General features: G+C 37.8%; 2 protein-coding genes across 10 annotated transcripts in view; one reads left to right on the top strand and one right to left on the bottom strand.

Moving 5' to 3' along the window:
• FANCL (FA complementation group L) overlaps nucleotides 1-10,523 on the top strand; it is a 31,388-nt gene extending 20,865 nt beyond the window's left edge. For both annotated transcript variants that reach the window (XM_083830108.1, XM_083830109.1), the window contains exons 8-14: nucleotides 4,132-4,282; nucleotides 5,202-5,285; nucleotides 5,903-5,948; nucleotides 6,038-6,119; nucleotides 6,901-7,017; nucleotides 7,359-7,430; nucleotides 7,902-10,523. In XM_083830108.1, the coding sequence (XP_083686234.1) occupies nucleotides 4,132-4,282; nucleotides 5,202-5,285; nucleotides 5,903-5,948; nucleotides 6,038-6,119; nucleotides 6,901-7,017; nucleotides 7,359-7,430; nucleotides 7,902-7,937 (588 nt within the window). In that variant the 3' untranslated portion in view covers nucleotides 7,938-10,523. The remainder of the gene's footprint in view (nucleotides 1-4,131; nucleotides 4,283-5,201; nucleotides 5,286-5,902; nucleotides 5,949-6,037; nucleotides 6,120-6,900; nucleotides 7,018-7,358; nucleotides 7,431-7,901) is intronic.
• Nucleotides 7,699-27,547, bottom strand: part of VRK2 (VRK serine/threonine kinase 2) — a 49,253-nt gene continuing 29,404 nt past the window's right edge. For 4 of the 8 annotated variants that reach the window (XM_083830102.1, XM_083830100.1, XM_083830101.1 and 1 more), the window contains 6 exons: nucleotides 21,375-21,495; nucleotides 18,310-18,368; nucleotides 15,865-16,046; nucleotides 11,672-11,848; nucleotides 11,153-11,326; nucleotides 7,699-8,227 (listed from right to left, as the gene is read on the bottom strand). In XM_083830102.1, the coding sequence (XP_083686228.1) occupies nucleotides 7,997-8,227; nucleotides 11,153-11,326; nucleotides 11,672-11,848; nucleotides 15,865-16,046; nucleotides 18,310-18,368; nucleotides 21,375-21,495 (944 nt within the window). In that variant the 3' untranslated portion in view covers nucleotides 7,699-7,996. Of the gene's footprint in view, nucleotides 8,228-10,342; nucleotides 10,477-11,152; nucleotides 11,327-11,671; nucleotides 11,849-15,864; nucleotides 16,047-18,309; nucleotides 18,369-21,374; nucleotides 21,496-27,547 lie in introns of all 8 variants that reach the window. The other 4 variants (XM_083830105.1, XM_083830106.1, XM_083830104.1 and 1 more) reach the window with 4 other exon arrangements.

Genomic DNA, 27,547 nt, shown 5'->3' with positions numbered 1-27,547 from the left:
TCTTCACTGGTAGAAGAGAAGTTACTAGGATGAAGCCAGTCTGCAGAGAGGCCGAAAGGACAAAGCTTAGGGGTAAGAGATGCAGCAATAGAATGTGTTGCCTTCTAGGTGGGTCCAGGATATCTGATTTTTACTGACCAGAATAAGTGCTTCATCTCCTACCAGTTGTTGAAATAAATGGAGGATACGTATAGTCTGATAGCACAAATAGTAAAAGTTCGGTCAGTTTTCTAAAGCTGCTAGGGAACCATGTGAAAGTCAGTATGTTTACATGTCTGCTTTTCTGTAAAATAACCAATTTAGTTAGCCCAGTGTCTATACCTACCTGTTTTCAGATGTTAAGACCATAGAATCGTGGCCCTATAAATTAATACTGAATTGTTCAGTCCAGAGGATCATATTGGTGTATTGTGTAGCAGTATATATCAGATTTTTGTCTCATAGAGCCTAGAATAACTAAAACTTTGAAGCTGGATATATGCTTTGTTGAGAGAAAACTGACTGCTGAGTCACACTGCATTCCTATCATAAGTCATCGCTGATTGTATTCTTTGTCTTCTATACTCACAACTTGATATGTGAAAAATCTGGAGAAGTGTTGAGTGTTTGCAGCTATGACTATGGTTACTGGAGGTGATGCTTTAATGCAAAGAATCCTTTAAAGCCTGCTGAAGGGGTCTCGAGCTGAGTATTCCAAACTAAGGTTTTCTCAGTCTCTTATTTTTCTGTATGGAAACTCAGAGCGAGGTCTTCTAATTATGCATTTTGTTGGTAAACTCAGTAATGTTTTTGGGCTACTCAGTTTCTGTGGTGGTCTTTAAAGAGAGCTGAAGGGAGCTGGATCATTAAGTAATGCAGTATCTCTCCGCCAAAAACTTACCAGGCTCCCACCTGAAAGTAATGGGGTGTCCTGGGACTGGAAGGCATTGCCAGGACCTCAGTGCTGTGATGGAGAGGAACCCAGCTCTAGCTGTTGGCTTTGTGTGAGTTCACATTTGATGGGCCTTCCACCAGCTCTAGCTCTAGGTCCCTTGTACAGCTACCATAATATAACTGTGGATAATAATCACATCCCCTCTTACGCTGTTTTGCTAGTCAAAGCAAGTGAAACTTTTGTCTTTTCCTAATGATGGATTCTCCATTCCTTGTCTGAGAAATGTTTTGTCTTGGATACGATTTGTTCGTACTCACAGAAAGGTTAAGGTAGGAAAGGACCTCTGGAACCCCTTTCTCAAGCCGGATACCTGGAGCGGGTTGCCCAGTACCATGTCCGGGTGGAAGTATCTGTTTTCTTGGGAAGATCTGGTCAGAATCCAGTGCAGTGTTTCAGCTTGAACCGTGCATTCACTAGTGCTTTCCGTGCTGACTTCAGAAATTCCCTGTCACCCTACAGACTGAGGGAGCATAGCTGCGAAGGGATCACTTTCCAGCCAGTGCAATAGATGTAGGCAATCCCATAGAAAGAAATAACATGGTTCAGTTAGAAAAGACTGTGATATCCACTTGCACAGCAGACTACATTTAGGTTTTGTGACTATTCTCATGCTGGTAATAGTCCTAACCTCTGCTAGCTACTAATTACTGCTAGTATGGGAAACGGATGTCAGTGCATCAGTAGTTGCATCAAGTAACATGCAAGGTTTATATTAGACATTAAAATTACCTTCATTTTGTTTTGAGCTGTTGTGGAAGATTAAACTGCCACAATGTTCTTTATGTTTTTGTAATGTATGTTTTGCCTGATGGCCATGGAAACCTAATAATTACAGAGGACGGAGTAACTAGTTTAGTTTTGCTAGTGATTTTTAGAGTCAGGTGGGTAGCCAGTGATGACATCCTGAAGTATGAATGTCTTATTTTTCAAAGAATATTTTACATATTTCATACAAATTCTAATGCACTTGTACAAATGTTACCAAGAAACAGTTTGTGCTGTGTGATACTATTAATGACTATCTTGGTGATGTGTAGATTAAAAAAAAAAAAAAAGGCATGATAGTATTTTAGAAAAGTGTGTTGAGCAATGACCAAAAATTAGTTGGTTAATCAAATAAAAAGATAAAAAGGAATGTTATAGTTTTCATGGTTTGCATGACAAACGTGATGTATTTAAATAGCTATAGATGCATTTATGTATATAGCAGGAGACAGCTGGTAACATCAATGAAGCATGCAAATAAGATCAAATGAACAGTGCATTTAAAAAAAAAAAGATTTAACTACCTTTTTAAGGAACATCATTGAAAAATTACAATTAGTATTAAAATTAATTGGATTTTAAAACTTATCTGTGGGTTATAATCCCTTGATGTTTCTTTTTTCTAGTGAAACCCTTTGAATTCCCAGAAGATAAAGATAAAAATGATTATTAGAGGATTTATCTGTATGTGATACAGAAAAATGTAAAAAATCAAAATGGAAAGCAACTGTTGCAAGTACCAGAAAATTATGCTATTAATTTAAGTGTCATCAGAGCACAAAAGATCACATTTCAGGACTCTGTGAAAATTATTAAAATACTGGAAATAATAGTACTTAAGATGAAGATATTATACTCTAAGATGTGGTTAAGTGACTGACACTATTATATCACTTCAGGTATTATAAAAGTAACAAAATGCTTTTAAAGATAATAAGCGTTACATTTTGAGATTGGCAGTATTCACACTTTTCTGCTTAAGTGCTTTCCTACTTTAATTTAATAACAGCAGGAAAAAATGTAGCATTTTATTTCTAAGCTGCACCATTTCTTTCTAGAATATGTATGCATAAAATATAAAAACTTATTACATATAAAAATCATATTTTTCCGATGGAGAAATATATATATATAATTACTTCTTTCTGTCCAGGTGAGAAAGGTAGAACATAATCATTAAATATTAAAGGAGACCATTTCATGTATATTTCGTGTTACTGTTATTTGTAGAAAAATACCTCTTCAGAACTGATCATTTAATTTTCTTTTTATTTTTCTTTTTTTTCTCCCTACTTGATCTCCCTTCAGTGTCTTCTTTTACCATTTTTTTGACACCTTCACTTTTTCCTGTTGTAGCTTCATCTATCCGCATGAAGCCTTGTTTTGACTGCTTGGTCTGCTCCCACTAGTCTGTTCGTGACACTTCCAAATTCCTCCACTCATTCCATTTTACATCAGACTCTGGGTTACTTCAGCTCAAAACCTGTGTGGAGTATTACTCCAAATAAAACTCATCTCTTGCCTCCTTGCTTTCTTCACCTCTTTTTGGTTCCATGAATTCAACTTCATGTTTTGTACCTGTGGGCATCTGCATTTTGAAAGGTGTTAACTTGACTGCTGAGTGTTTTCTCTACTTGAAGAAGCCATTTCCTGTAGAAATAATTACTTCTTTTTTGCTCAGTGATGTTTAAAAGACTTCTTTTGCATTGCTGTTCTGTCTGTTGTCCTGTATAATCACAGATTTTTTGATTCCATCTAATCCACTCTCAAATATTGAAATCCCTTGAGTGTAATCCTCTGATTATTGCATGGTTTCTCCTTCTCTTACCATATTTACATGGTTTGAAATCTAATGTTAAGTACCTGGTTTAACGCTGTTTAATTTTGAGACCTTTACGATATTATTTGGCTATATATCATAGCTTTTTTTTTTTCCCCAATATACCTTAGTGGGCATTTCTCTGTGTTATATCATGTTGCTCAGATGAAGCGGAGACAAACTATCATAATGTTAGAAGTTTAATAGTAGATGATGCTGATTTTTACTTAAGTTTTACAGTAGTTTGTTACAAGTTATAATGGAAAGGAATAGTTGCTACCATTTTTTAGAAAAGTTTCCTAAAAAAAGGAGTCTAAAACACTTTCAAATGCAACTATAATGTATGTATATTACAGCATGTTAGAATTACCAGGATTAGAGAAAGTATATATACTCAGGATACAGATACACTTAATTTGTGGTGTTTTGATTAAAAAAAAAAAAAAAAGGCATTATTATATAAGGTTCAACATTTTTTGCTACCATACTATAATTGGATGGATACTAGATTTTAACACTTGTTAGATTACCTACAGGTTTTTTGTTTGTTTTAATACTCTGTATAGCTATAGGTAGAAACTATATAATATGTTTAAATTTCTTCTTTTCTTAGAACTCCTTAATAGACATCCATAATCAGTTCCTGGCAGCATTAGAATCACTGAAAGAATTCTGGGATGCCATGGATGAAATTGATGGGAAGACATGGGTGCTTGAGCCAGAAAATCCCACACGGAGTGCTACAGTAAGAAGAATCGCAATAGGTACAAAAAGATTTGAAGGAATCACTTGGGTTTTAAAAGTAAAACTCAGGTTGCTATTTGCTCTGCTTATCCAATCAGGTTACGTAAACTGAAAGTAGGACTTAAAAACACAACTCTTAACTTTGTGTTTAAAAACAAACAAAAAACCCACGTTCCATCTGAATACAGAGCCTGTTTAAGAAATTGTTATGACTTTATGGTGTTCAATATAAAATGAAAAATTCTGCAGGAAAAATTGCATATCTGCAACTTATGAGCACCTAGCTCAAAAACATGAGGACTTGTGTGATACCTCTAGGAAATTAGTATTTGTAAAAATAGAGCTTAAAAGAAGCCCTTGCCTCATTCACAAATTCCAGCATTTTAACGGACTTATTATATTAGATGGATCCTGTCCAGGAAGAGTGAAAGGAGAATTAGAAGGAAGTCCAAAGGCAGAAGAGCTGGGAAGGTGGGTTAGGTAAAGAGTGAGGTGGAGGGATTTACCACATTGATTTTACTACTTAAACTACTTAATACTGGCTTTGCTCTTGTCTTTTTGACTATAAAAGATGATGAGGAATTAATAATGTTTACATCTCTATTACCTTTAAAATATCACTAAGATTTCAAATTGATTATAACATTTAATTTCATTATTCAAAAATAAAACTCTAAGTGTTAAGACTAGTCTCTGATAATTTTTTTTAAGAAGCTGATATTTTTAATTACAGTCCACTGAAATTTAAATAGAAAAACTTTATACTGATGTTTTGTACAATTAATTTGGGTACCTACCAACTTCTTAATTATTTGTAGTAATGAAAAAAAAAAGCCTGAAATAACTAATTTAAAACTTTTCTAAAATAGTTAATGTTTCAGTTTTTGAGTAATTGATTGCAAAGTAAAGCTTCACATATGATTTGCTTTTTCATTTTAGGGAACAACGTTTCAGTGACCATAGAGGTAGATCCCAGGCATCCAAACATGCTCCCTGAGTGTTATTTTCTTGGAGCAGATCACGGTAAGCCAGCAGACATATGCTGTTCATTTCACTTTTAGAATCTGATCTCTGGTGAGCAGATACTAGTGTAACCTATGCCGGGCTCCTGGGCTAAACTCTGCTTAAGCGGAGCTAGGAATTAGGCTTTGTGCGTAGGAGAATTTTACACAGTAGATGCTGTTGTTTTTTTTAACAGCCTAAATCCCTGGCATGCTGCTTTGCTCTGAGTGATGCTTTTCTCCAGTGCTTTCCTAACACAGTTTACAGGGAAATCTTTGTCCTACAGATGATTACCCAACCATGTTTATAGTTTAATATAATTTTCTTTATAAAAGAATCTACTACATATGTCCTAGCAGCATGTGAAAATATTTGTCTTTTATTCTACTTCCCACAGTTTTTTGCCAACTTCTTAAAGGGAAATAAATCATATCTTCAATAGTATGATATTTTAAATGCTAGTATACAGAATTTTTAAAACTAAGGGCAGTCATTGACTTAGGTGTCTTAAGTAATTAAAAACAAAAGCCAACAACAAATACACCTTGCACTTCAGTGCTGAAATATGAGGTAGAATTGGGCAGGGGACAGAAGAGGATCCTAAAGATAATATAATTATTTATGTACATTTTTTGTAGTGGTTAACCCTTTGAGAACTAAGCTGAACAACAACATGCACTTGTGGTAAGCATCTTTAGTAATACAGGTTTAAAACTAAAATGATGTTTGCTGTTCTTAGTGTTGACTTTTTTCTCCTTCTCTCCCGTTTGCAGGGACCCCAAAATCAGTTTATTACAAAACTTGAAAGACGTCTTAGAAATTGATTTTCCATCTCGTGCTGTGCTAGAAGAAAGCGTAAGTTGCTTTTTGTTAATGAACAGTTGTTATTTCTGAGTAAGTAAAATCTAAATGGTCATTTTATAACTGCCAGCAAAAATAAGAGACTTAGAAGAGAGGTAATTGGATTAACATATTGTCATAAGGACTTCTGAACTTCAAGCAACAATTGTCAGAGCTTGTTAACCTTTGATTAGAGGTGCACACTTTCCTGTGGCCTTCATAGCAGTAAGGCGATTAATAACAGGCTTCACTATTAAAAGGGAAAGAGGAAGTTCTGGAGTAGCTAATGAGATGTGGAAAAATCCAAACATTCTGTTATGGATGTTGATGACTTAAGTTCTAATTAGGTAGAGCTGCTTAGAGGGGACAAGAGGCCATCCAAATACTGGTGCATTTCAAGCAAACTTGGAATTAATTTTTGACAATGCTGTAACACTGGATTACTAGCTTGGCTTTCACTCATGAAATTTTTAAAGTAATATCTGACTGCGAGGTCTTGTGTCTAATACCCAAATACAAAGACAAATTATGTTTGATGAAAAAGAAATGGTAAGGCCCAAGAGCATGAAAACACTTGTCAAACTAGATGTAATGCAGTGAGAAGATAAAATATATCCAAGCAGTCTTGTATGTCCAGCAACTACTCTCGCAGTTAAGACCATAATGTTGTAAATATGTTTAGTAATTCTAAATAACAAAAAATGCAAAACCAAAGCCAGATAGATGAAAATGTTTCTGTGTTCCACCCTTGTTTCTTCCTTTCAGTTCTACTGTAAACTAACACATGTGTTTTAAGGATTTTACTAAGGACTGTGGAATCTGCTATGCCTATCGACTCGATGGCACTACCCCAGATCAAGTATGTGATGATCCCCGATGCGGACAACCTTTTCATCAGGCTTGCCTGTATGAGGTAATTAATGGGACAAACTTGTCTGTTAACTCACTGACAGATCCTAAAAAATAAGCATTTCACACCTCAAATTTCAGATGAAGCAAAATCCCATAAGGATTACTAGAAAAGCCACTGTGCTTCCTCTTGTGTTCTAATCCAAAATTCTTAAAAAAAAAAAAAAAAAAAAGCTCACTGTGGAAGGGAACCCGCCCTGCTTTGTGGTTATACAGACTGGCTTGGCATGCACCAGGTCAGATGTATGTAAAATTAACTCTATTTGCAAAATCCTCTGTTAATAGACAGTTCTTAAATTTGATATGAAAGAAACGTGAATTTTAATTCGCTTATTTGTGTTGCAGTGGCTACAAGGCCTTCCTTCGAGCAGACAGAGTTTTAATGTCATCTTTGGTGAATGTCCATATTGTAACAAGGTAAGGAAATCTGGTGAAAATGAGTGATTGAATTAAGAAATGTATGGTAGCCTTGATAAAATCAAGGCACTGTAAAAAGGCTTTTGTAAAATACATTTTGTAGCTTTTATCTTCCCTTTGCTCAGCGAGGTAAAGAGAGAATAGTTTAGACTCCCATGCAGTTAACGCATTGGTATTTAACTAAAGATCTTCAGAAACAGCAAAAAGATGTTATGATAACTAGTACGTTAGCAACATAATAGTGTTAGAATAATCAAATACCACGGTGTTATCTTTAATGATACTTCTTTTAATGTTGCTGTAGCAAAGAATTAATTTCCAAAAAAAATGAATCCCAACATTCATAGTACAAAACATCCCAAAAATAGTTTAGTGCATATGGAACTCGACAGTGCAGATTTGGAAAGTTGAGATAACTTACTTTTAAAAGATATGTATTTACATAATTCTTTTAAAAATCTATTTTTCAAGCCCCTGACACTGAAATCTTCCATGAAGAAACTTTGAGAAAAACAGCATGATGGGAACACTGCTGCATTTAAACAGAAGACAATGAAATAGTGACATCAAGTAAAAGACAAAGAAAGCAGTATTAGAAACAGAAGCGCAAGTATAGCTATACTGTAGTGGTATCTTTCTTCAGTAAATGCAAGTCTAAATATAGTGAATATAGAAAGACCAGGTTCTTGCAATGATACTGGATGATCTGTAGTTAACAGTTGATCTTGATTGTTCTTTCTGGATTCTGAGAATGTTGCTTGGGGGTAGAGTGGTGGTAATTCTCTTCCTGTGTCTTTCTGCAGGAAAAAAAATTAATTACAACCTTGGTATTTGAGTGAATGAAATGTGAATCAGATTAAAAAAAACAAAGATGCCAAAGATCTGGGTATTTAAATTATTCTGGAGAAAGCAATGCAATTCTGACAAAGTCTTAACTTTTGAATTTGCAGATGTATATTAAGTGTATAACATTAAGCATGGTTAAACACCATTTAAAGAGATAGAGACTCTCCCTCTCTTAATGAAGTGAACAGCTGAAAATCTTCTATATCTATTTTCCCAAAAATGTTAATATATTAAGTCTTTATAATGTTCCTGTTAATAAAGACTGGAAACCTAGACAATACTCTGAAATTTGATTTGCTGTTTCAACTTGTGTAACTTTTTGCATTTTAGAGTGAAGCTAAACTTCTCCCGATTTATGATAGATGGCATAAATATCCTATTAGCATATTCTTAGCTGCAGTTGGGTAGGGTGGTTGGATTTTTAGGTCTACAGAAGCAATGGCATCTTTAGCTTACCTTTTTGATTTTCATCTCTGAAATAAATCCACAAACACTACTGTTTGTTTTGTCACAAATCCAAAACTTTAAATTTTACCTTTATTTTCCACTGTGTCTGAAAAATGTCTACCTTTGGTTTCCTTTCCATGATCTCATTCACAATATATTACTTTTTGAGAATACATCATGCTTAATTTCAACTATAGCAATATAGCTTTCTTGGTGAACATTTGTAATCTAATTTGTATTTTTCTATTCGAAATTTCCTGTCTTCATTATCAGCTGCCTTATTCCTCTTTCAAATTAGTAACAGACGTGAAAAAATGGGCGCTGTCTGATAGACAGATACTATGATGTCCAACATAACAGTAGCTCATAAGTTTTTTCTTCTCTGCTGTTTGTTGTTTCCTTATTCTTTTCTAGACAGTGCTTGTCTTTCACATTCTCTCTTTCCCAGTTTGCCAGATGTCCTGTCTCTCACAAGCATCCTACTCTTTTTGTCCTACTCCTCTCATTCAGGTGTTCCCCTTGTGGCACAGAACTGTTTCTCCTTTTTGTTTATACCTAAACTATAAGGGCTTTCCAGCAGCATCTTACAAAGCAAACCCACTCAATCTTTCTCATCATCTTGTCATTATCCCAGCAGCTACCTGATGTTTTCCTGAATGTACTTCCCTTAAAAGATAAAACAAGGGGAAACAACTTTCCCTGCAAGTTCTGTATTCAGACCCTTACCTGCATCATCTGCTACTATTAAGAGCAGGGTGGCCATCCCATCCAAGCATCTAGGCCAGAGCAAGGTGCCTGCAGTTAACTCCTCCAGGTGGGTGCCTAACAAAACTGCTTGGAATTGCTCTCTGGAGAACACTTGACAGACATACACTCTCATTACTTCAGCTCCTGCATTAGCCATTAGTTTTTTTCCCCTTTGTGCATGAAGTATCCTCCTGAATTTTCATAACTTTACTACTATAAAATACAGTTTTCCTGTACCAATCCCCAAAATTACATGAAAGAAATTAAGAGGAGGTCTGCAATATGAGACTAACAATCCTGCCCCTTTTTTTTCCCATCTCCAGTTTCTCATTTAAGTCTCTTAAATGTTATAGGACATCCATTTTAACTATTTTACATAGATGAAGCATTATTAATCATACTGGAACAGTGGCTTTGCTTTTAGAAAGGCTAAATCAAAATGCAAATAATAATATAAAATGCAAGACCTGTGATCAGTTCCATTTCTGTAAAATGTATTTTTTCTTCCTCCCATAAAGAGGATGGAAACACAAATCCCCATGTTACGCTCCAGTGTCAAGAGCTACAATCCATGCAGTGTGCTTGCTGTTCAAATGAACAGGAGAAGTTACAAGGACACCAGCTCATTTTTTTTCCCTATGTAATGCTGGAAAGCCAAATGTGCCTCTATTTCTGCATCTGCACCTTTCTTAAGGAGTAAAAGTAGCTTTTAAACAAATTATATAGGAGGAAAATAAACGGGGGGAATGCCACCTTTTTTCCTTAATATTTTTTAAAATTTTGCACTTAAGAACTATGAAGCACTCAGAATTATCTTCACGGAAACAGTGTTACTGTGTCAAAACTCCAGAGACTTTTCAGAATCTGACTACCTTGCTACTAGCCAAGACATCTCCAGAAATTGTTCTGCTCACCACTTTACTGCCTGATGCTCTGAGGTACAGCTGTGCTTTTTCTGCTTCACTCTCCTAACTTGTACCGGAGTCTCCAGGCAGTGATCAGCAGACTGCTTGAAGCAAAGAATTTTGTATTAATAATAAAGCTATATTAAAAGTTGCATTTTTGTGCTTATTAGAACTTGTCTTCATTTAACAGTTTTTCTATATGAAAGAAACAAACATCTGAATTTGCTAAGATAAACTCAAGCTCTGTAGAAAATGAAGGAGCACAATATGTTCACTAAGATGTACCTTATTTTGCATTATTTTTACTAAAACCTTGATTAATATTTTTCATTCTGTAGAAATTCATTCACTACTTTCATGCAGTAGTTACTAATAATATTTGAGGTGAGTTGGTTAGCTTCTAAAATCCTCAGATTAAAAAGTCAGAATTTAGGAACTCAATTAAGACTGCTATCAAGTTTTCTACTATGTAAAAAGGTAACTACTAAAGAAAGTTTCTACCAAGAAAACAACAGGGATGAAAAAAGATTGTTTCCCAACACTTTAATCTGTTGGGCATGCACACTGTTCCAGTGCTTTACTACAAAGCTATAGAAAAAAATTAAATGAGTGTTAATTTGGCAACAGTGTGACCAAGCAACCACACACAAACTTCTAGTGCTTGTGGCAAACATCGAGTTTGCATACACTTAGTTTCGGGTAAACTCTATTTTAATAAAGCTGAACCTTCTTTCCCCATGTGCCACTTTTCTTCAAAGGTAAAACCAAAAAACTCACCTTTTGTGGGTCAGGCTCCTGAATTGTGCTGTTCAATTTAATTGGCTTCTCCTCAGCCTGGAATTGCCTGTGTGTTATCCGGGCTTGGGGCCTGCTTGGATAGTTGGCGTCTTCCTCTTTCATCTTGTTTTGCTTCTTTTGCACTGGTTTCCACGAAGGCTTTGGTAAGTGAACCTGTTGATGGACAGACAGTAATTTTGTATGCTGAAAAATAATCAGCAGGATTCACCATTATCACAGGTACTATTCTGATATTTGAACCTGCCAGGTTGGAAACAGGTAAGGATAGCGCCTTGACTGCACTTACTACCTGGGCTACATAAGAAGCTTCCAAGTTGCATGCTTCGAATAATACAAGCCAATTAGGCATATGCCAGCTTCTGCTGGTTTGGGACTTAATGCTTGACTTGTTTCAAGCACTCTTCTCCTCTGCCCTTCCCAAGAGCTGGACATTGAGCTAACAGAGCACGCAAACTCCCAGAAGATACCATGCATTTACAGCCATGCCAAAATCCTCACCTGCTGAGGCTCTGGTTGTGGAAGCATCCGGTGTAAGTTACTTGGCTTTTCTTCATCTGGGAGTCGTCTGCCTGTTACCGCAGTACAGGCCTTGTTTGGGCGCATGTATTCCTCACCTTCCATCTTTTTTTGCTTCTGTTGAACTGGTTTTGGCACAGGCTTTGGTAAGCAAACCTGCTGATGAACAGTCAACACTTCTGTTTAGTAAAAAAATCCCTCAGTATTTTAAAAAGAAAACTGTTCTAACTTCACTTCAGTCCTGAGAACATGGAGTGAGAGTAAGCTTTTATCTTTCTCAAAAGAATTGTTTTCAGCATTTTATTTATCAATAAATGTCTTTTTCAAGCAGTACAAAGTTAGAGCTATGCTGTATTGGGGAAGTATGCTACATAATAATAAACTTGAACTATACCTTTCAAAATATTCATTAATAACCTTTATTGGGAATGAGGCCAATAAGTCACTGTATCATTAAGTAGAGCTAAATGCATTTCATATCACTGGATTGAGTCAAATGCAAAACTGACTAAAAGATAATCAATAAGTCTTTTGGCCCAGGTAATCTAATTTAAGAGTGAAGTCTTATATTCTTCTACAGTCTTCTGAAATGTAATTGGGAATACATGGTGAATAGTTGCTTGAGTTAAAGCAAGTTTTTCGTAGTGCTGCTCTAAGCACTGGGTATCAAATGATGTGTTTTTGGCTTTTGTAACTTGGAAGACAAATGTAGCCAAAACACAGGCTGTATGCCACATGCCTTTGGTACTTCTGGCACGCTAATAACTCTGTAACTGTAATGTTTGCATATGGTCCTCTGTGCAGCAGCTGTATCTCAATATAGCAGCTAGAAAAGAAATAATAGGCTTCTTTTTCTTACTGCAAATTAAATACATTTAGAAGATAGAAATTGCACAACCCAAATAGCATTGAAAGTGTCAGTAGGCACTTCATAGAGCTGAATCCAAAACACCTTTTGAGAACAAATCCATAGTTCTATTCTGTGAAAATTATTAATGTTTAGAAACAGAAAGGTGTATCTGTTCTGAATGCCAACTCAAGCTAGTTTCAGTCAGTCTACCTCAGGACATAACACTGTCCAGAGCCTTGAGAAATGGAATTATGTAGGCAAGGCTCAGAGCCACACTGACAGTTAGCTGGGTTTGGGTGCCCAAGCTGTTTTCTCTGCATCGTGGCACCATACTGCATCATGTAAGAACTGCTAATCTTGTTGACAGCTAACTGCTATCTCTACAACGTACACATACTTTAAATTACAAAATTACTTTCAAAAGAGGACTTATAGCACTTCTAAAAATATTTATGCCTAAAAATTACCATCTTCTATTACTAATAAAGTGACAAGTTGGTATTGTAATTATTTTTTTTTAATATGAAATTTATGGAATCTAGCAACTAGTCAGCTGGCCTTACCATACTTCATTTGGCCCTGATCCTAGCACTTTCACTGTAGGTGAGAAAGCTGAGAGTATTTATCCAGTGCCAAAAACTGTGGTAAACAAATTTGAGAATTAACCTAATTAATATTTTATCATCTTTTTGGTATGTAACTGAAACAAAGTGCTAGGATGTGGCCACTGTTACACTTTTTATGTCATTCTAAGACAAATTTCATGTACTATACAGGGAGCTACGTCTTAAAATTCAATTCTCTAGCAAGTCCTTCTCACATCATCTTCAAGGAGAGCTGGTGTTACAGGATCTCCTTGCTGGTACTTATGGGTGGTTACTGGTCCTCAAAAGGGGATTAACCCAAGATCACCTCTTTTCCCAAACCAAACAGGTACAAGTGGAATCAGACAGGTTGTCTAGAGTCAGATTCTGCTCGTAAGCAAGAAGTGAGGAGCTGGGTTGGTTTGTAGCGACTCCCCCTATTTTTAGGTTGCCTTTTTAATAGGAGGAATATCTGGTGAAAAAAGGAGAGGTGGAAAGAGAACGCAGAGGTGTGAGATGAAAGGAGTCATAACTAGAATAACTACAGACAGCGTCACGAAGAGCTACAGTGCGAAGTGCCTGCCTGCCATCGAACACTGTCAGGATTGTAGCACCGAAGTGCACCAGGCCTTGAATACTCTCCAAAGTCAATAGCCACAGATTGAATATTGGATTTTCTAAAAATAGCAATAAATTTAGAGAAAGTTCAGTTACCTGCTCTCTCTACTTGTATTTAAGTGCCCTTTAAGTCCTTTGAATAACCCTAGAAATTTCCTTTCTGCAGCTGTTTTGCAGTGACTGTTAGGGGAAACTTTTCCATGTAAGCAGCACAGCTGGCTGAAGAAACATACTCGAGGAAAAAAAATAGGTGATCACTGGAACAGCACTAGCATTCTTATTATTCCAAAAAGTAAGACAGTCAACATAAACAGTTCTCTGAAAATGTGATGATAGGTGTCAAGATCTAGCAACATGCAGACTCTCTCCCGAGTCTCATTGGCCACAAGAAACAATTCTGCTTAAGCCTACAGCACCAGAGTGCTAGTAAGTGACACTCCACGTTCATGGATTTTTCAGTAGGGTTGTGCACTTGCAAACAGTAAGTGCTACAGCAGCTTTTACAGTCCAGAGGTTTTATCTTTTATGCCACCATGCTGAACAAGTCTTAGACCAGGCAATGAGAAGAAAACAGATTTACTGTCCAGTATCCAACCCTAAGAAATCAAAGATATGTGCACCAGAGATCCAACCAGATCCACTGGAGATCAGTTAACAGCTACCTGATATTTCAATTAAGTTCAGAAAACAGTACAAACTGGAGAAAAAAAATCATCTGAAATTAGGGAGGACAACATGGTCACCATCATAGCAAGGGAAATTCTGTCACGAAAATAGCTTTTGGTTTTGTTAAAAGACAAAAGTGGTAAAAACAGAAAAGTCAATAAAATTGCTAAAATAAGTATCTGTAATTACCAAGATCAAAACCCAGTGCCTTTTTATTAAACATGAACTTTTATCCTGCCTTCTGTAATACGTAAATAGTGCTGACAATTGGTTTGTGAGGCACTTGCTACAATAAAATGTAATTGTATCATGAGAGAAAGGTGACAATCAGGAGATCATGAAAAAATTACATATTCTCACTGGTGGTTAATTAGCCATGCAAAACCCCCTCAAACAGATATTCTCTTCTATTAGGAATGATTACTATGCAGGCCTACAGATGTCAATACCACAGTCATTCAAATACTTCTTTCCCTACTAATTGAAGGTTGTAAAGCTCTGGTGCCAAGGTTTTGCTTCCAAAGAGCTAATTTATGACTAGAAGGATATTTTATGTCTTCAGTTGCAGCAGCTACAAAACTCAGCAAATCAGAACCATCTGTGCACTGATACTTGAATCACCATTCATCTCGCAGCCTATCAGTCACATTAGTTTGCATCCTGCATTCTTGGCTCACGTACACTTGTGATGGTCCAAAGTTCACCAGAAATATTAAAAATGAATGGTACCCTGACCCTGCCTTATTGCACACGCATCAGAGACAGAAACGGGGCTTTTGCATACGGGTAGTTTCAAGGCGGAGGTATGCCGGGACTGACATTTCACAGCAAGTCCAGTAAGACTGCTAATTACCTCAATTTCCACTTATTAAAACACGGTGTTATTAACCATGTAGCTTCAGACTTAAAAGTACAAAAGGAAAACGTAACACGATAGCTGTCAGTTTTCAAATTCCAAGTTAGTGTATCACTGTATACCAATAACGCAGTTAAATCCCAGAATAATACCTCCTCCACATTAGTGGCTGCAGGAGTATAAAAGCAAATGACAAAGAACAGCTTGAAAGTAAGAAAATGAATTAAATGCTTTCACTAATAAAGGTAACTTTGCTTTTAATCTGGAAAGAAGGAAAAAACTGGCATTCAGGCTTTTCTTCAAGATGTTGGTGAACAAAGTCCTTGACTTCCCCATTATCCTGAAAGTAAATCATTCTCCACAGACCTACTACTTTGAAGTGAGAGGCCGTAGGTCAAAAGGACTCATGACAGTTCTTCCTCCTTAAGGGTTGACATCCCACTTTTTAGCAAAGCCAGGGGAAACAGGAATTAACAAACACTATGTATTTAAGGCAAAAAGAAATGTTGTGTCAGTCTCATTTTGCAATATTAAACTATTTCCTCTTCTACAAAAGAAAAGGCAACAATTTCGGAAATAATCCCAGAACTCTCTTACTTACTTTTGACGCTTCAGCAGTACAACGATTTCGTGCGCATCCTGCAGTGGAAAATTCCAGAGGGCCATCGTAGCGAGTTCCACTTGACTCTAATCCATCCAGCAAGATTTTCTTGAGCGCTTGATACTTTGGCTTCTCATCATAAGCTAAGCCATAAACACATGCCAAAAACTTGGATAGTTCACCTGTGGAGTGTATTTTAAATGTAAATTTCATTTGGTGTAGACCTAGAACTTCAAAAGAATTTAATTCCAAAATGGATGCCAATCCTATGCTGCCAAACAAGATGACAAAATTTCAGCTGAAGACAACACTCAAAACAGAGCTGACAGTATCTTGTCTTTACAAGATGAGAAAAGGAAAAGATAGACTTGGATAAACAAGCTAACCCTTAAGTGCTATCTCTTGTTATGCATATGCAATTTGTGTGGTACTGAAAGTTATTCAAACATAATTAATCAAAACACTTCATTGACAAATACTGGACAGTTCTGTATAAAATAGAAGCAGTTTATATTTGAAGGATCATAATACCACTTTAAAAATTAAATAGTCTCAACAACTCTGTTTTAATCTGCATAGATATTATCCTTAGAATGCTTTGGAGAATAGCAGAATTTTGTTTTTACTTCTAATACTCCGACAAATAGTGGTTTTGTTTACATACTAATACAGTCTAACAGCAGCATTATTTTGCTATCACTATTGAGCGGTTCTAGAAACAAGGAAACCACTGAATGTGCAGAAATAATGCTATTAGGAAAACATGGGGGGGGGGGGCAGGTTGTCAAACTTTTATTTCAGTTGAAGACCCAAGTGTATCCTAAAAGTGAAGTGCTTCACCAGATATTAGCATCTGGTAAAATCCCAGAAGTAAACATTTACTAAATACGTATGTACATCATGAATATATTGTATGTAATATGCCCTGCATTCCAATCATTCAAATACAGAAATGGTATGAAAATAAGTGAATAAACCTAAATAGATCCTGACCTTTGAAGGAAACGTTGTGTTTTCCCTAAACAAAAAGGGGTTTTCCCTGTACTACTTGTGTATTTCACCTAAGAGACATATAACAAGACAAACCATGCCTTCATTTGCTTTTTCAAACTCAAAATATGACGCGATAAAACTTTTGTAGACAGTTCCTTCTGTTCTAGGATAGTTACTGCTTCCTGACACCCTGGATTTCATGTGGCTGAGATCTCTTATGTCACTCTATCGCATGCATCACAGATGAGACTGATTATGATTTTTGTACTGCCGCTCACAAGGGCTGAAAATTTAGCCCACGGTGCCTGTATTATCTACTTAGTACTTGCTTATGGGATAATGCAGGAAAGCAGCAATAGAAGTTCCTGCAATAAAAGCATTAAGTATCCTTAATCATTAAATATCATTAAGCATCAAGAATCATTTATTGTAGAGTGACCAGCATTCAACTCATCCAGAAATTTACTTTCTGCCCCTGCAGTAAACAAGCCTTCAGGTTAAAAATGCTTGAAGTATAATAAGCTTGTACATGAAGGGCATGATCCACTTCCACTGAAGTCAGAATTGTTAGTTCAATTAAATTACACCCTAAATTAATGAGTCTGACATACAATCTAACAATGAGTATTACATAACTACCCTGTTATCAACTAAATACAGATACAGCAGGCTGAATTCTTATGCTGGACATATATGGATCCAGAGAACTTCCACTGTAGTGCCAGATTTTACACAAACAGGATAAAGGAAAACCTCTCCAAAAGCCTCCATTCATGAATTACATAATTTTTTGTACTATTTGTTATCTTAATACCCTATTTAATACAGAACATATCCTTGAGCATTGTAGAGATTTCTTTACTAATTCCCTCGTCCCTCAGCTTTTAATGCTCATTACCAAACCTGTATTCCTGGATCTGGCAAGGGACACATCCAAACCTCGTAAAAAGCTGCTAATAGTGGAAACCTCACCCTGGTCTCTTCCATGTGCAGGAAAGAAGTCACAGCTACCTTCTCCTCAGAATTTAACTAACTCAGCAAGTAAACACAGGAAGACAGAGGAAAGAGAGGGAAGCTTAGGGGAGGAGAGTAAGGATGTGGACAGGACATCAAAGGACTTTGGGTGCAAAAACGGAAAGGAGAAGCAGAGCCCCGAGTTTGATTTCTAGGCTCGATAAAACTGAGCTGCACTATAGGAAAGTCAGGTGCTGCTGACTCGGATACTCTCGGTTTGTCCTAAGATTAGAGACTGGTAGCACTGCATGACTCATCTGAACACATCTGCCTAAAGGTGCAAAGCATAGCAAGGAAGTTTAATAATTGAAATTCAAGAGTTGGTTAAATTTGTGTTACTTTTATTTTTCTTCTGCTTCCCCCAAATAGAGTAAGACATTTAGGTGTTTTTTGTAACAGACTGAAAAGCTATATGGTAGACACTGTAAGCACACTTACTACAGCTGCTTCCAGAAGAATTCCATTCCATAACTGAATCTGGGAGCTCATCCATAAGTCTGAAACAACATGAGAGTGCAACAATTTAATGTGGTTTTGGAGCAGGTGATTCTTCATTTGGGATTTAGGTAGACAGCAAGTCTCAATTCCAAAGGGAGTGGACCTCCGGGATAGCTAATGATTCACAGTTCTGCTTTTAAAACAAGATCTCCCCTTACCAGCTATATTTTTAACTCTTTAGAGACTGCTGATTTCAGCAAGACCTGGCCTACAGCTAAGACTGCGCTTTTAAGTTTTCCTTCACAGATGTTTTAAGCTTTCTAGAGAGAGAAAAGAAATTCCTTTGAACTGAAATAGCTTGTTCTGATTTCAGCTTAATGATTAATATTTGTGTTTTGAAATTTAAGAAGCAGTTCTGGTCTGCCTAGTAGTAATTTAACATCAGATTCTTTCTGCCATATAGGCTCACAGGCAGCTGGGTGATGGCTGTCAAAATTACAAGCAGGCAAGGCAGGGACAGAGAGAGGGAGAGGGAAGATAAACCTCTGTAAGTCCTGTGCAAAACTAAACTAAACTAAACTAAAATAAAATAAAGTAAAAAATAAAAGGCAGGGGCACAGATCTACTTTCTATCTATCCAAAAACAGAGATAGCAAAGAGAATTGGAGCTCAGAATGAATCACACCTTAAAAGATGGGTGAAGTAATACCAGCAATCATTTTGAGCAGGCATGTATCCCAATCTCCTAGCACCTGGAGGAGCCTGCAAATGCACCAGCCCCCTTGCTCTGAGTGAAATCTATTAGTGCAGCCTAGCTGCTAATGCTATTAAAGGATCCTTTGTTTTGTTTTGTTTTAAGGAGTCATAAAGGTCCACAAACAAGGAACAGGATATGTTCTCAAATGCATAAATTGGGGTACATAGGCTAATAATCTTCAGTTCCGTAATCTGGTTAGCCAGCCATTTCAAATTAATTGGTTTGGCATGCAACAGCTTCCCTGAGACCCGAACTTCAGCCAAGTTCTGCCAACACAAGTCTGAAGGATGGAATCCACCTAGCATGCCTTGGTCCAAGACCTGCTTCTGTGGTAACGGAAGGATGCTGCCAAGGTCAGGGCTGTGAGTCCCACCCCATGAAGTTATCTCTGTAGGCTTGGCACTTTGTAACAAATGGAAAGAGGAATGGGATTATTTAATGTATAGCTACTTGGAATGCACATCTTCACACTGCAGTCACTTTGTGTTCTTATGCAATAAACACAAGTAATCTCAAATAAGAACAAAATTACACAGTTCACTAAAAAAGTATTTTAGTTCCTTTTCTTATTCTTAAGACCTTGCATTCCTGACAATCTTTCAAACCAGGATCCAAGGCTAGATGGACCTTTAGTCTCACCAGGCGCTGTTCTTTAATATCAGAAGAAGGGTTTTCAATTTGGGGGAATTAAATATTTAAATGTACACATTTTCCTTTTATTTAGCTTAAATTCTAATTCAAATGGAGACTCCCCTCCAATTGTGGTATGAACATTTCTGATCTCAAGTACACCAGCAGTCCTTAAATACCCCCTTACCCACGCACAGTGGCCTCATCGCCCCAGGTACTGGTAGCAAAGACTTAAGAACCTGTTAGGGAGGGATGAGACCACCAGCAGACAGCAGAATTTGAGGTCCTGCTCTGACTCCTGTTTTCCAAATGCATCACCCTTCCAGGCCTAGCCCCGTCTTCATCCTAATCACACAGACTCACAGCAAAAGACTGGTGTGCTCAGAAATGATCTGCCTGTGCTGGTAACGTACTTATAAGTGATCAGGTAAACACCTGCATGGTGATGACTATTTCCAGCCTTTAAAAACAGCACAAGCACTCAAAAATAGGTAAGTTAAAGGGGAACATTACCTGATACCAAGGAATACTAATTCATTAAACTAAAAGGATGTTACTGCTAAATCTAATCTATCATTTTCTGTACATTTCCTCCTAAGCACGTTTGCCTGGCATCCTGAAAATGCTAGCAATTGAAGGGTTAATTGCATGGGAAGAATTAGTGAAACAGCTTGATTGATTAAATTGATTAAACATTGAATTGTATAAGTGTTACTTTGCAGGGGGTTGTGTAATGATCAGAAGTTCTAAAGGAGAAATATTAAATATAACATACGATGTCAACATTTACAGATGCAATCTGCATTATCCACAGTCTGCAGGCTAACCTTTTTCTCTGTTGAGAGCCGATGCCACACTGAATTTGCAGATTGATTTCTGTGGATCAGCTATCTCTATTGTGTACCTCTGTTGTGACTTGCCCTACTTAAAAGTTTGCTGCCTTCTCCAATTGTGATGTTACATTTATGGGTAACTACTCTTCTGTATAGCCTTCTACAGGCAATGCTGTACCACATACAATTAACTCTCTCAAGTCCCAACTGTGAAAGCAGTGAAAGAAAACACTAATACACTCTGTTGCTTTAGTAAGCTCTAATGAGTCATGCTGGGAAAAAGAAAAGATTTTAAGCAAATTCTTTAGTATTTTGGTATTTAAATGTTTGTAACGCCAGTAGGCTTGTATAACATTAAAAATCTACATAAAAACATCTAAAAAACAGGTATCAAATAGCAAGTTAAATACATTCAATACACATGTGAAAGAAAACTTCCAAGAGATTTTTGTACCACAGTCTCTACAAAGCACCCAAGAACTTCAACGGAAACCTACAACATCCTTCTGTATGTGCAGTAAGGCACGCAATTGTTCACAAACGTGTGATTTAAAAAGAGTATTGAAAAAACAACTAGCAGACAAAACGACTGGACTCTGCAGCTGAGTTTATCGTATCTTCGCAGCAGTACATACGTAAAAATGTGCGAGAGGGTCTATATGCACATGGAGTTCACATCTTTAACTGCTTCTAACACCTCCCTATTCAGGAAAATTGTTTTAGCTCTCTTGTAAGGTGATACTCTACAGGATGTAAATTGTCCTTTTCAGACCTGTTTTAAGTGATGAGGATGTTGTAGGGCTCTGGGGTGGTACGTGCGTGTGTACGTGTGGGTTTAGTTTTACTTTGTTTTCGCAGTCTGGACAGCTACGGGGTCCTTCAGGTTCTGCTCCCAGGGTAGTTTCCCACATAACCATTGCAGCATGCAGTAGCCAAGGATTTCAAGGTCACCTCGTCTGGATGGGGCTAAAACAGAAGGGGGGAGAAAAAAAAAAGATAAAGAATAAGAACCTCTTCTTAGGAAACAGAAAAGACGTTGATTGAACTACTGTTGATGAAATATGAAAAAGCCAAATGGGCAAAGTGTTTTGTTTGTTCAGCTGTATTAGGCCTAAAACGCCCAGGCTTTTGGCCACAGTCCACAGACAGGCAGTGACTTGTTGCTGTTGAAGTAAGGGTCACTTTCCTCACCTCCTCCAACTTCATCCTTCCTCAGTCTGGCCTGTCACATGGACTTGATCCCCATGGCCTCTGACATGATCCAGACAGCCCATAACTGAGTACCAACACTTTCTCAAAGAGCCAAGCAGTAAAACAAAGAAATAAATGTCTGCTGCTAAATTGCTAACACATGTTCCAGGAAGTCCATGGGGTCCACATTGGTCATGCAGGGACCCTGTGAGTGCAGACTAAACACTGATGGCCTTTCCTGTTCTACTACAGAGCTATTTGAACTTGGAAGATATGACAAAACTGCCATCTAGTGTACATTTACACACCAAAGTTGTCTGCTTACAAGTACCATGAACTGTTTGTTTAGAGAGAGCTGTAGCCCAGGCTCAAATACACTTACGGTTTAGCAAGTCCTGGGTAAACTTACCACTACCTGTTTCCAAAAAAGAAGTTATTTCAGGAAGAACTTACTCTCACCCCACACACCCTAAACACACCTATTAACTACAGAATAAAAATACAGTAGATATAATTCAATCAAAAATTAGCCCCATCCGCAAACATCTCCTGTGCAGAAAAATAAGTAACTGAAGTTAATCTATATATTGACTTTTCCAAGGGAAAGGGAAAAAAATGTGATACTAACACATTTGCTGTTGCTTACTGCTAGTCGGAGGAAGCCAAACTTGAAAAATTTGAAAAAGGGGGATTTTTTGCAATGTTTCTGTACACATCTGACTTACAGCCTATAGTTTGCAGGACAAGACAACATGGAACCTGTAAAAACCCAAACTGTTTATCAAGACTAAAGACAGACGGATGTAGAAGTTAAATTTATGCTTTTGCAAAATGAGTTTGAACTTTCCAGGAATGAAAGAAGAGTTCAGATTTGCTCCATACTTCTTGTCTAGAGTAAAGACTGGTAGTTGAGCACAGCGCTGCTAATCCAGTTGTAAACAGATATCATATTTTATGGGCCTTCATTAAATAAATTCCAGAAAGTCACTCAGCAAACTTATCTTTTAATTTAAAAAGTCATCTGCTAAAAGCTATGGTGCCAACACATCATAACTGTTTCTTGTTACCGTACATGCATTATTGTGAAAGCAGAAGATAAGTTCTCATGCATTCTCTATCTGAACTGCTATTAGACTACGGGATTATTAAAGGCCCTTCAATCTAACAGAATGCTACACTGTCCCTCGGGGGTCGTTTATTTTCTGCACTAGATTCAACAATGTCCTAATGCAAGACTTGGCTCTCATATTAAAATAAAAACACAATCTCTACCACTTGCTGTTCTGTAGTGATTTCTTCCACCATAAATCTCCTGTTAACTGTGGAACAAGTCCATTCATACACATGTGTTCACAACTCCTTTTTCCATTATGGCAATTCCAGATTAGAACCATATAAGCCAGCATTTTTGATTGCAGATCCTCTAATTTTCACTCAGTGCTTTTCTGGCACCTGCTTGCGTAAGATGGGCTATGTAAAGTGGCCTTCTGAGAAAAACTGTCAGAATTACAATAGGACACTGCTATCCACTGAGGGACTAATTGATATAAATCTGTAAATAATGCTAAGTCAATTAGGCTTCAGGAGCTAACCTAAGGTTTTCTGACAAAGCAGTCCCCAGAGAATAAAGTTTACTTCCCAGTCACAGTTTGGCCACGACTAATTACCATCTTCCTCCCATCCAGATCTTCCAGCCCTTCCCCAGCTAATGCTAGAGCAAAGCGACCACAAACGGGGAGATGGGTGCAAGTAAACCTTCACCAAGACGTTCCTAAAGCCACGGCAGTCAGCTGAAAAAAATAGACACACACGTGTAACTGAGCCATACATCACTCGAAAATAAAAGGGGAAATGTTTTACAGAGAGATGGTAAATTCCCGTATCACTTTATCTCCCAGGTCACTGCAAGTGTTACTGCATAAAGACTTTTACATGTGTTTTTCATAGATCCACATGAAAATGTCAGCGTTTGATTACTTGGTTGTACGAGCTTATTCTTTGTCTCTGCTTCTTTCCCAGCTCAGTACTAGAGATGCTAACTTCCTGAACTTTTAAAATCATTTTGATTCTAGCAAAAAAAATGTATTCAAACAGCTAATTTTAATGAACTAATATGATCTATAACCAATGGAATAATTAGATTTTCACCCAAATAAAGCACTAATATATAAATTTCAACTACACATTTACTTGCAAAATATAGCTGCTAATATAATTGGAGATTACAAGAACCCTTGATAAACATCAACTGAGAGATGTGAATCTGGCTTCATTTTTAAATGCAATAGCCAGGCAAAAATACAACAATTTTGCTTGATAACTTGGCACCGTTACAAGAGCATATATTCAAAATAATGTTTAAATCAAATTCTGTTATTTCACTGTAGACTAAAAATCTGTAGTTTTTTCTTTCCATATAGATACTTGATTTCTGGTTTTCTATTAACTAGGATTTTTTATTATTATTTTAGTCTCATCTGAAATACTACTTAACAGGGCAGTATTTTACTTCACAATTTTTTATAGTTTAACTTTTTAATTTTAAGATTTAAGGCCTGATTCTGTTCTCACTCCTGCCAAAATAAATCAGGAACAACTCCACTGAAGTTAATGAATTAACAACCATGTCAATGAAATCAGAGTCAGGCCATAAGAAGTTTTATACGCACTACAAACATATACTCAACATGCAGGCATAGGGCTGAACAATAACTCAGAATAACGTAACTGAAGCAATTCACCCTGAGAAGAAAATATATTATGTATCTTTGTATACTGGATTTGGCAGCTATTTGAGCCCTAATATAAATTCAGATTACTATTTCAAAATAGAGCATAAATGATATCACAGACGTCATGCCATGCTCTCAATGCTACACTACTCCCAAGAAGCTCATCTTAAACCCATGCAAAATGGGAGTTTTCCTCCATGGCCCTTATTTAGATAACTTTGTCAAGCCTTTTGTAGAGATCTAGGAGGCTAATGAGCAGGAGATGAAATGTTTTTTCTATTATTTTTAATTAGCACTGTTACATTATGATTTCACCATTACTGTTTCTTTAGATTGGAAGCTTTTCATAAAAAGGATCATTTTAGTTGCTTGTATTGTGTCTACATGCAGTGGAATCTCCAATTCTCACTGACATTACAGCATACAAATTCATATTAAATCACAAACAAATATAACTTATAGCAGAGCCATTAATCCAAATGCCCATAAAGGAAAGGAGCATTAACATGACCATGGAGAAATATAATTATGTTAAAAAATGTCTCATCATAACGTTTAATAAATGAACTGAGTGTGGTACAATTTATTTTTTTTTTTTAACTTCAAGTTGGGAAGATAAAAACGGACAAACACGCGATTTGCCAAAAATCAGTTCCAGTATTAGTGGCAGGAGGAAGAAAGAGCCCAGAAGATGTAATAACAAGGTAACGCTTCCCCAGCGTACCAGCCAGTTTCAGGGAGTTCGCTGCAGCAGTACAGTGAATTTCTGAATCGAGTGGATAGCTACAGGAAAAAGGTTATATAAATACAGTAAAAAAAAATAAGTTAAATGACTTTTAATGCCTGCAGGCCATTCTATAGGGAGTTATCCAGTCCCAGGCAGGAGAGCTGCCAGCAGGGGCCAGGAACAGTCCCTCCTTCCCTCATGTACAGTTCTGCACCGTTAGCTTGGCGCTTTGCTCAAGTACTCACTGATAACAACCACCACCATGCAACGATGGAAAGACAAATAAATCCAGTGCAAACACAGCATTGCCACAATTGGACTACAACCCTTCCAGATAACTCAACCTGGGGCATGGCAACGAGCAACTTCCTCTGTGCCAGACATGGTCCCTGTCCCAAACCTGAATCCCGCAGCTACACGCTCAGCTGCTTGGATGGCTGACAGGCACGAAGCGTGCTGCAGCACTGGCAGGAGCTCCTGAAGCTCTTGGCCCACTGCGGGTGGTCAGAGGGGCCAAAATCAGCCTGGCAGTCCTGAGGGTTCGCATCCTCTTGCAGCTGGACCACAGCTGGCCGGCAGCCCCGGCCTTGGGATGCCTAACGCGCCTCAGGAGCCACAAAAGCAGCAACACTCCTGCCTCTGCCCTGCCGCGTCCGAGCTCACAAGCACAGGACCTCACTGCAGAGCTTCCTAGCTCGTGCACTGCTAGCGTCCGTAATGCTCTGCTGCAGCTGCAATAAGAGAGTGTGGCCAGCGTCAGGATTCTCCTCTACACACAGGCAGGGAGCGGATAAAAAGCAGGACTGGTGAGATGGGAGGTGCTGAAGAGGGCTGGGGTCCTGACTCAGGGGGGAGAAGTTTATGTAGTGGGAAGATGTTGGGGAACTTCACCACCAGGTCTGAGAGGGAGACAAAATGGTGGTGGCAAGAGATGGGCTACCTGGTCAGATGTAAGAGGTCCCAAGGCTGTACTAAGGAGAACATGTGGCAGGGGCTGGGGATGGGAAGCTTTACTCCTCCTTTACATCTGCGTGGAAAAAATATATCACAAAGGTAAGGGGCTGACAAGCAGCTATGAGGTTCACTAACTTTTTGAATTCCTGGTGTAGAGCATGAGAAACCCAAACTAAAGAGAACAGCCAATTCCAAGCCACGCTCATCAGCTGTGCTGGAAACGGTGATGCTCATCTTATTTTTGCTACTTCTGGCCATTCTTGGCAGGACAGAATAAGCTTGCAGAGGTGGTTTCAAAAACCTATTCAATCTTTTCTCTTCTCCTTGCTAAAGCCTGACTCTTCCTTCACTTACAATGACCTTCTGCTCCCTCTTCTGCTGCGGACACATTTCCAATCCAACATTCAGAAACTAAAACATCTTTTTATTTATTTTACTCTGCAAAGTTTCACACCCATTTTTCACCAGACCAGTTAGATTTTCCTTTTATTTTTGGATTTACAGTTTGTCCTGCACAGAGTCTTCAGGAAGCACATACCAAATTGCAGCAAATCAATAATTCATTTGACCAACAAAAAAATGCAGCAGGCTCCCTCTGACTCCTAACTGTACATGGACAGACGCCAAATAAACCTCTTGATCCAGAGCCACTTAGAGCTGAAGTTCTCTAGAAGCCATGCAGGCTCAGAAAGAATTTGTTTCCAGGCAGAGGTGTTTATATTCCTGCACATCCTTCCTCACAAAATGAAGCCTGCAGGTATTCTAGTCATCCCTTGAATGTAAAAGAAAAGTGAAAATGGACAAGCACTGGGCTATGTTAATATCAACAGTAACAGTTCTGTCAGACCAGTGGGAAAAGGAGAGCAAGAACTGCCGAGCTTGCTCCTCGATCAGCCCGATGCCTGCACGCCCCGAACAAACACAGCACGTGAGCATCTGGGGGGACCTCGAGGCATGTGTGCTGCAATAACCCCATGTGAAGGGCATAAAGAACTGGCTAAAATGTGGCATCACAGATAGCTGCAGCTGCCTTCCCAAAGGCAGGACATGAAAATACACAGAGACACCTTCGGCTCAATGAGACCCACTCAGAGAAAACGTATTTGCCAACCACCAAAGTAGCCCTTACTGAGGCAAACTTCTTCAGATGCTCTGCTTATCCTTAAGCCTGTCAGAAGGCACCCCTGCTGTCTTAAGCAGCTTTTGCTGTTTTAGATGTCAGTATCAGTCCTGCAAGGATTTTGGTAGGTGCCCTACCCAACGCGAGAGATGGCAGAACTACTAATAGTTACCGTGAAACATTTGTTAAAAGGAAGGGCAGAGTTATCCTGAAATCTATGGCAAACAGATATATGCAGGAGGGTATTCACAGACAGTTCATACTTTTATGCTCATCAATGATAGCAAATTAAAA

This window comes from Anser anser (assembly GCF_964211835.1).
Source record: "Anser anser genome assembly, chromosome: 3".
NCBI lineage: Eukaryota > Metazoa > Chordata > Aves > Anseriformes > Anatidae > Anser > Anser anser.
Note: the sequence above shows the minus strand (reverse complement) of the source record. Positions and strands in the feature narration are given on the sequence as shown.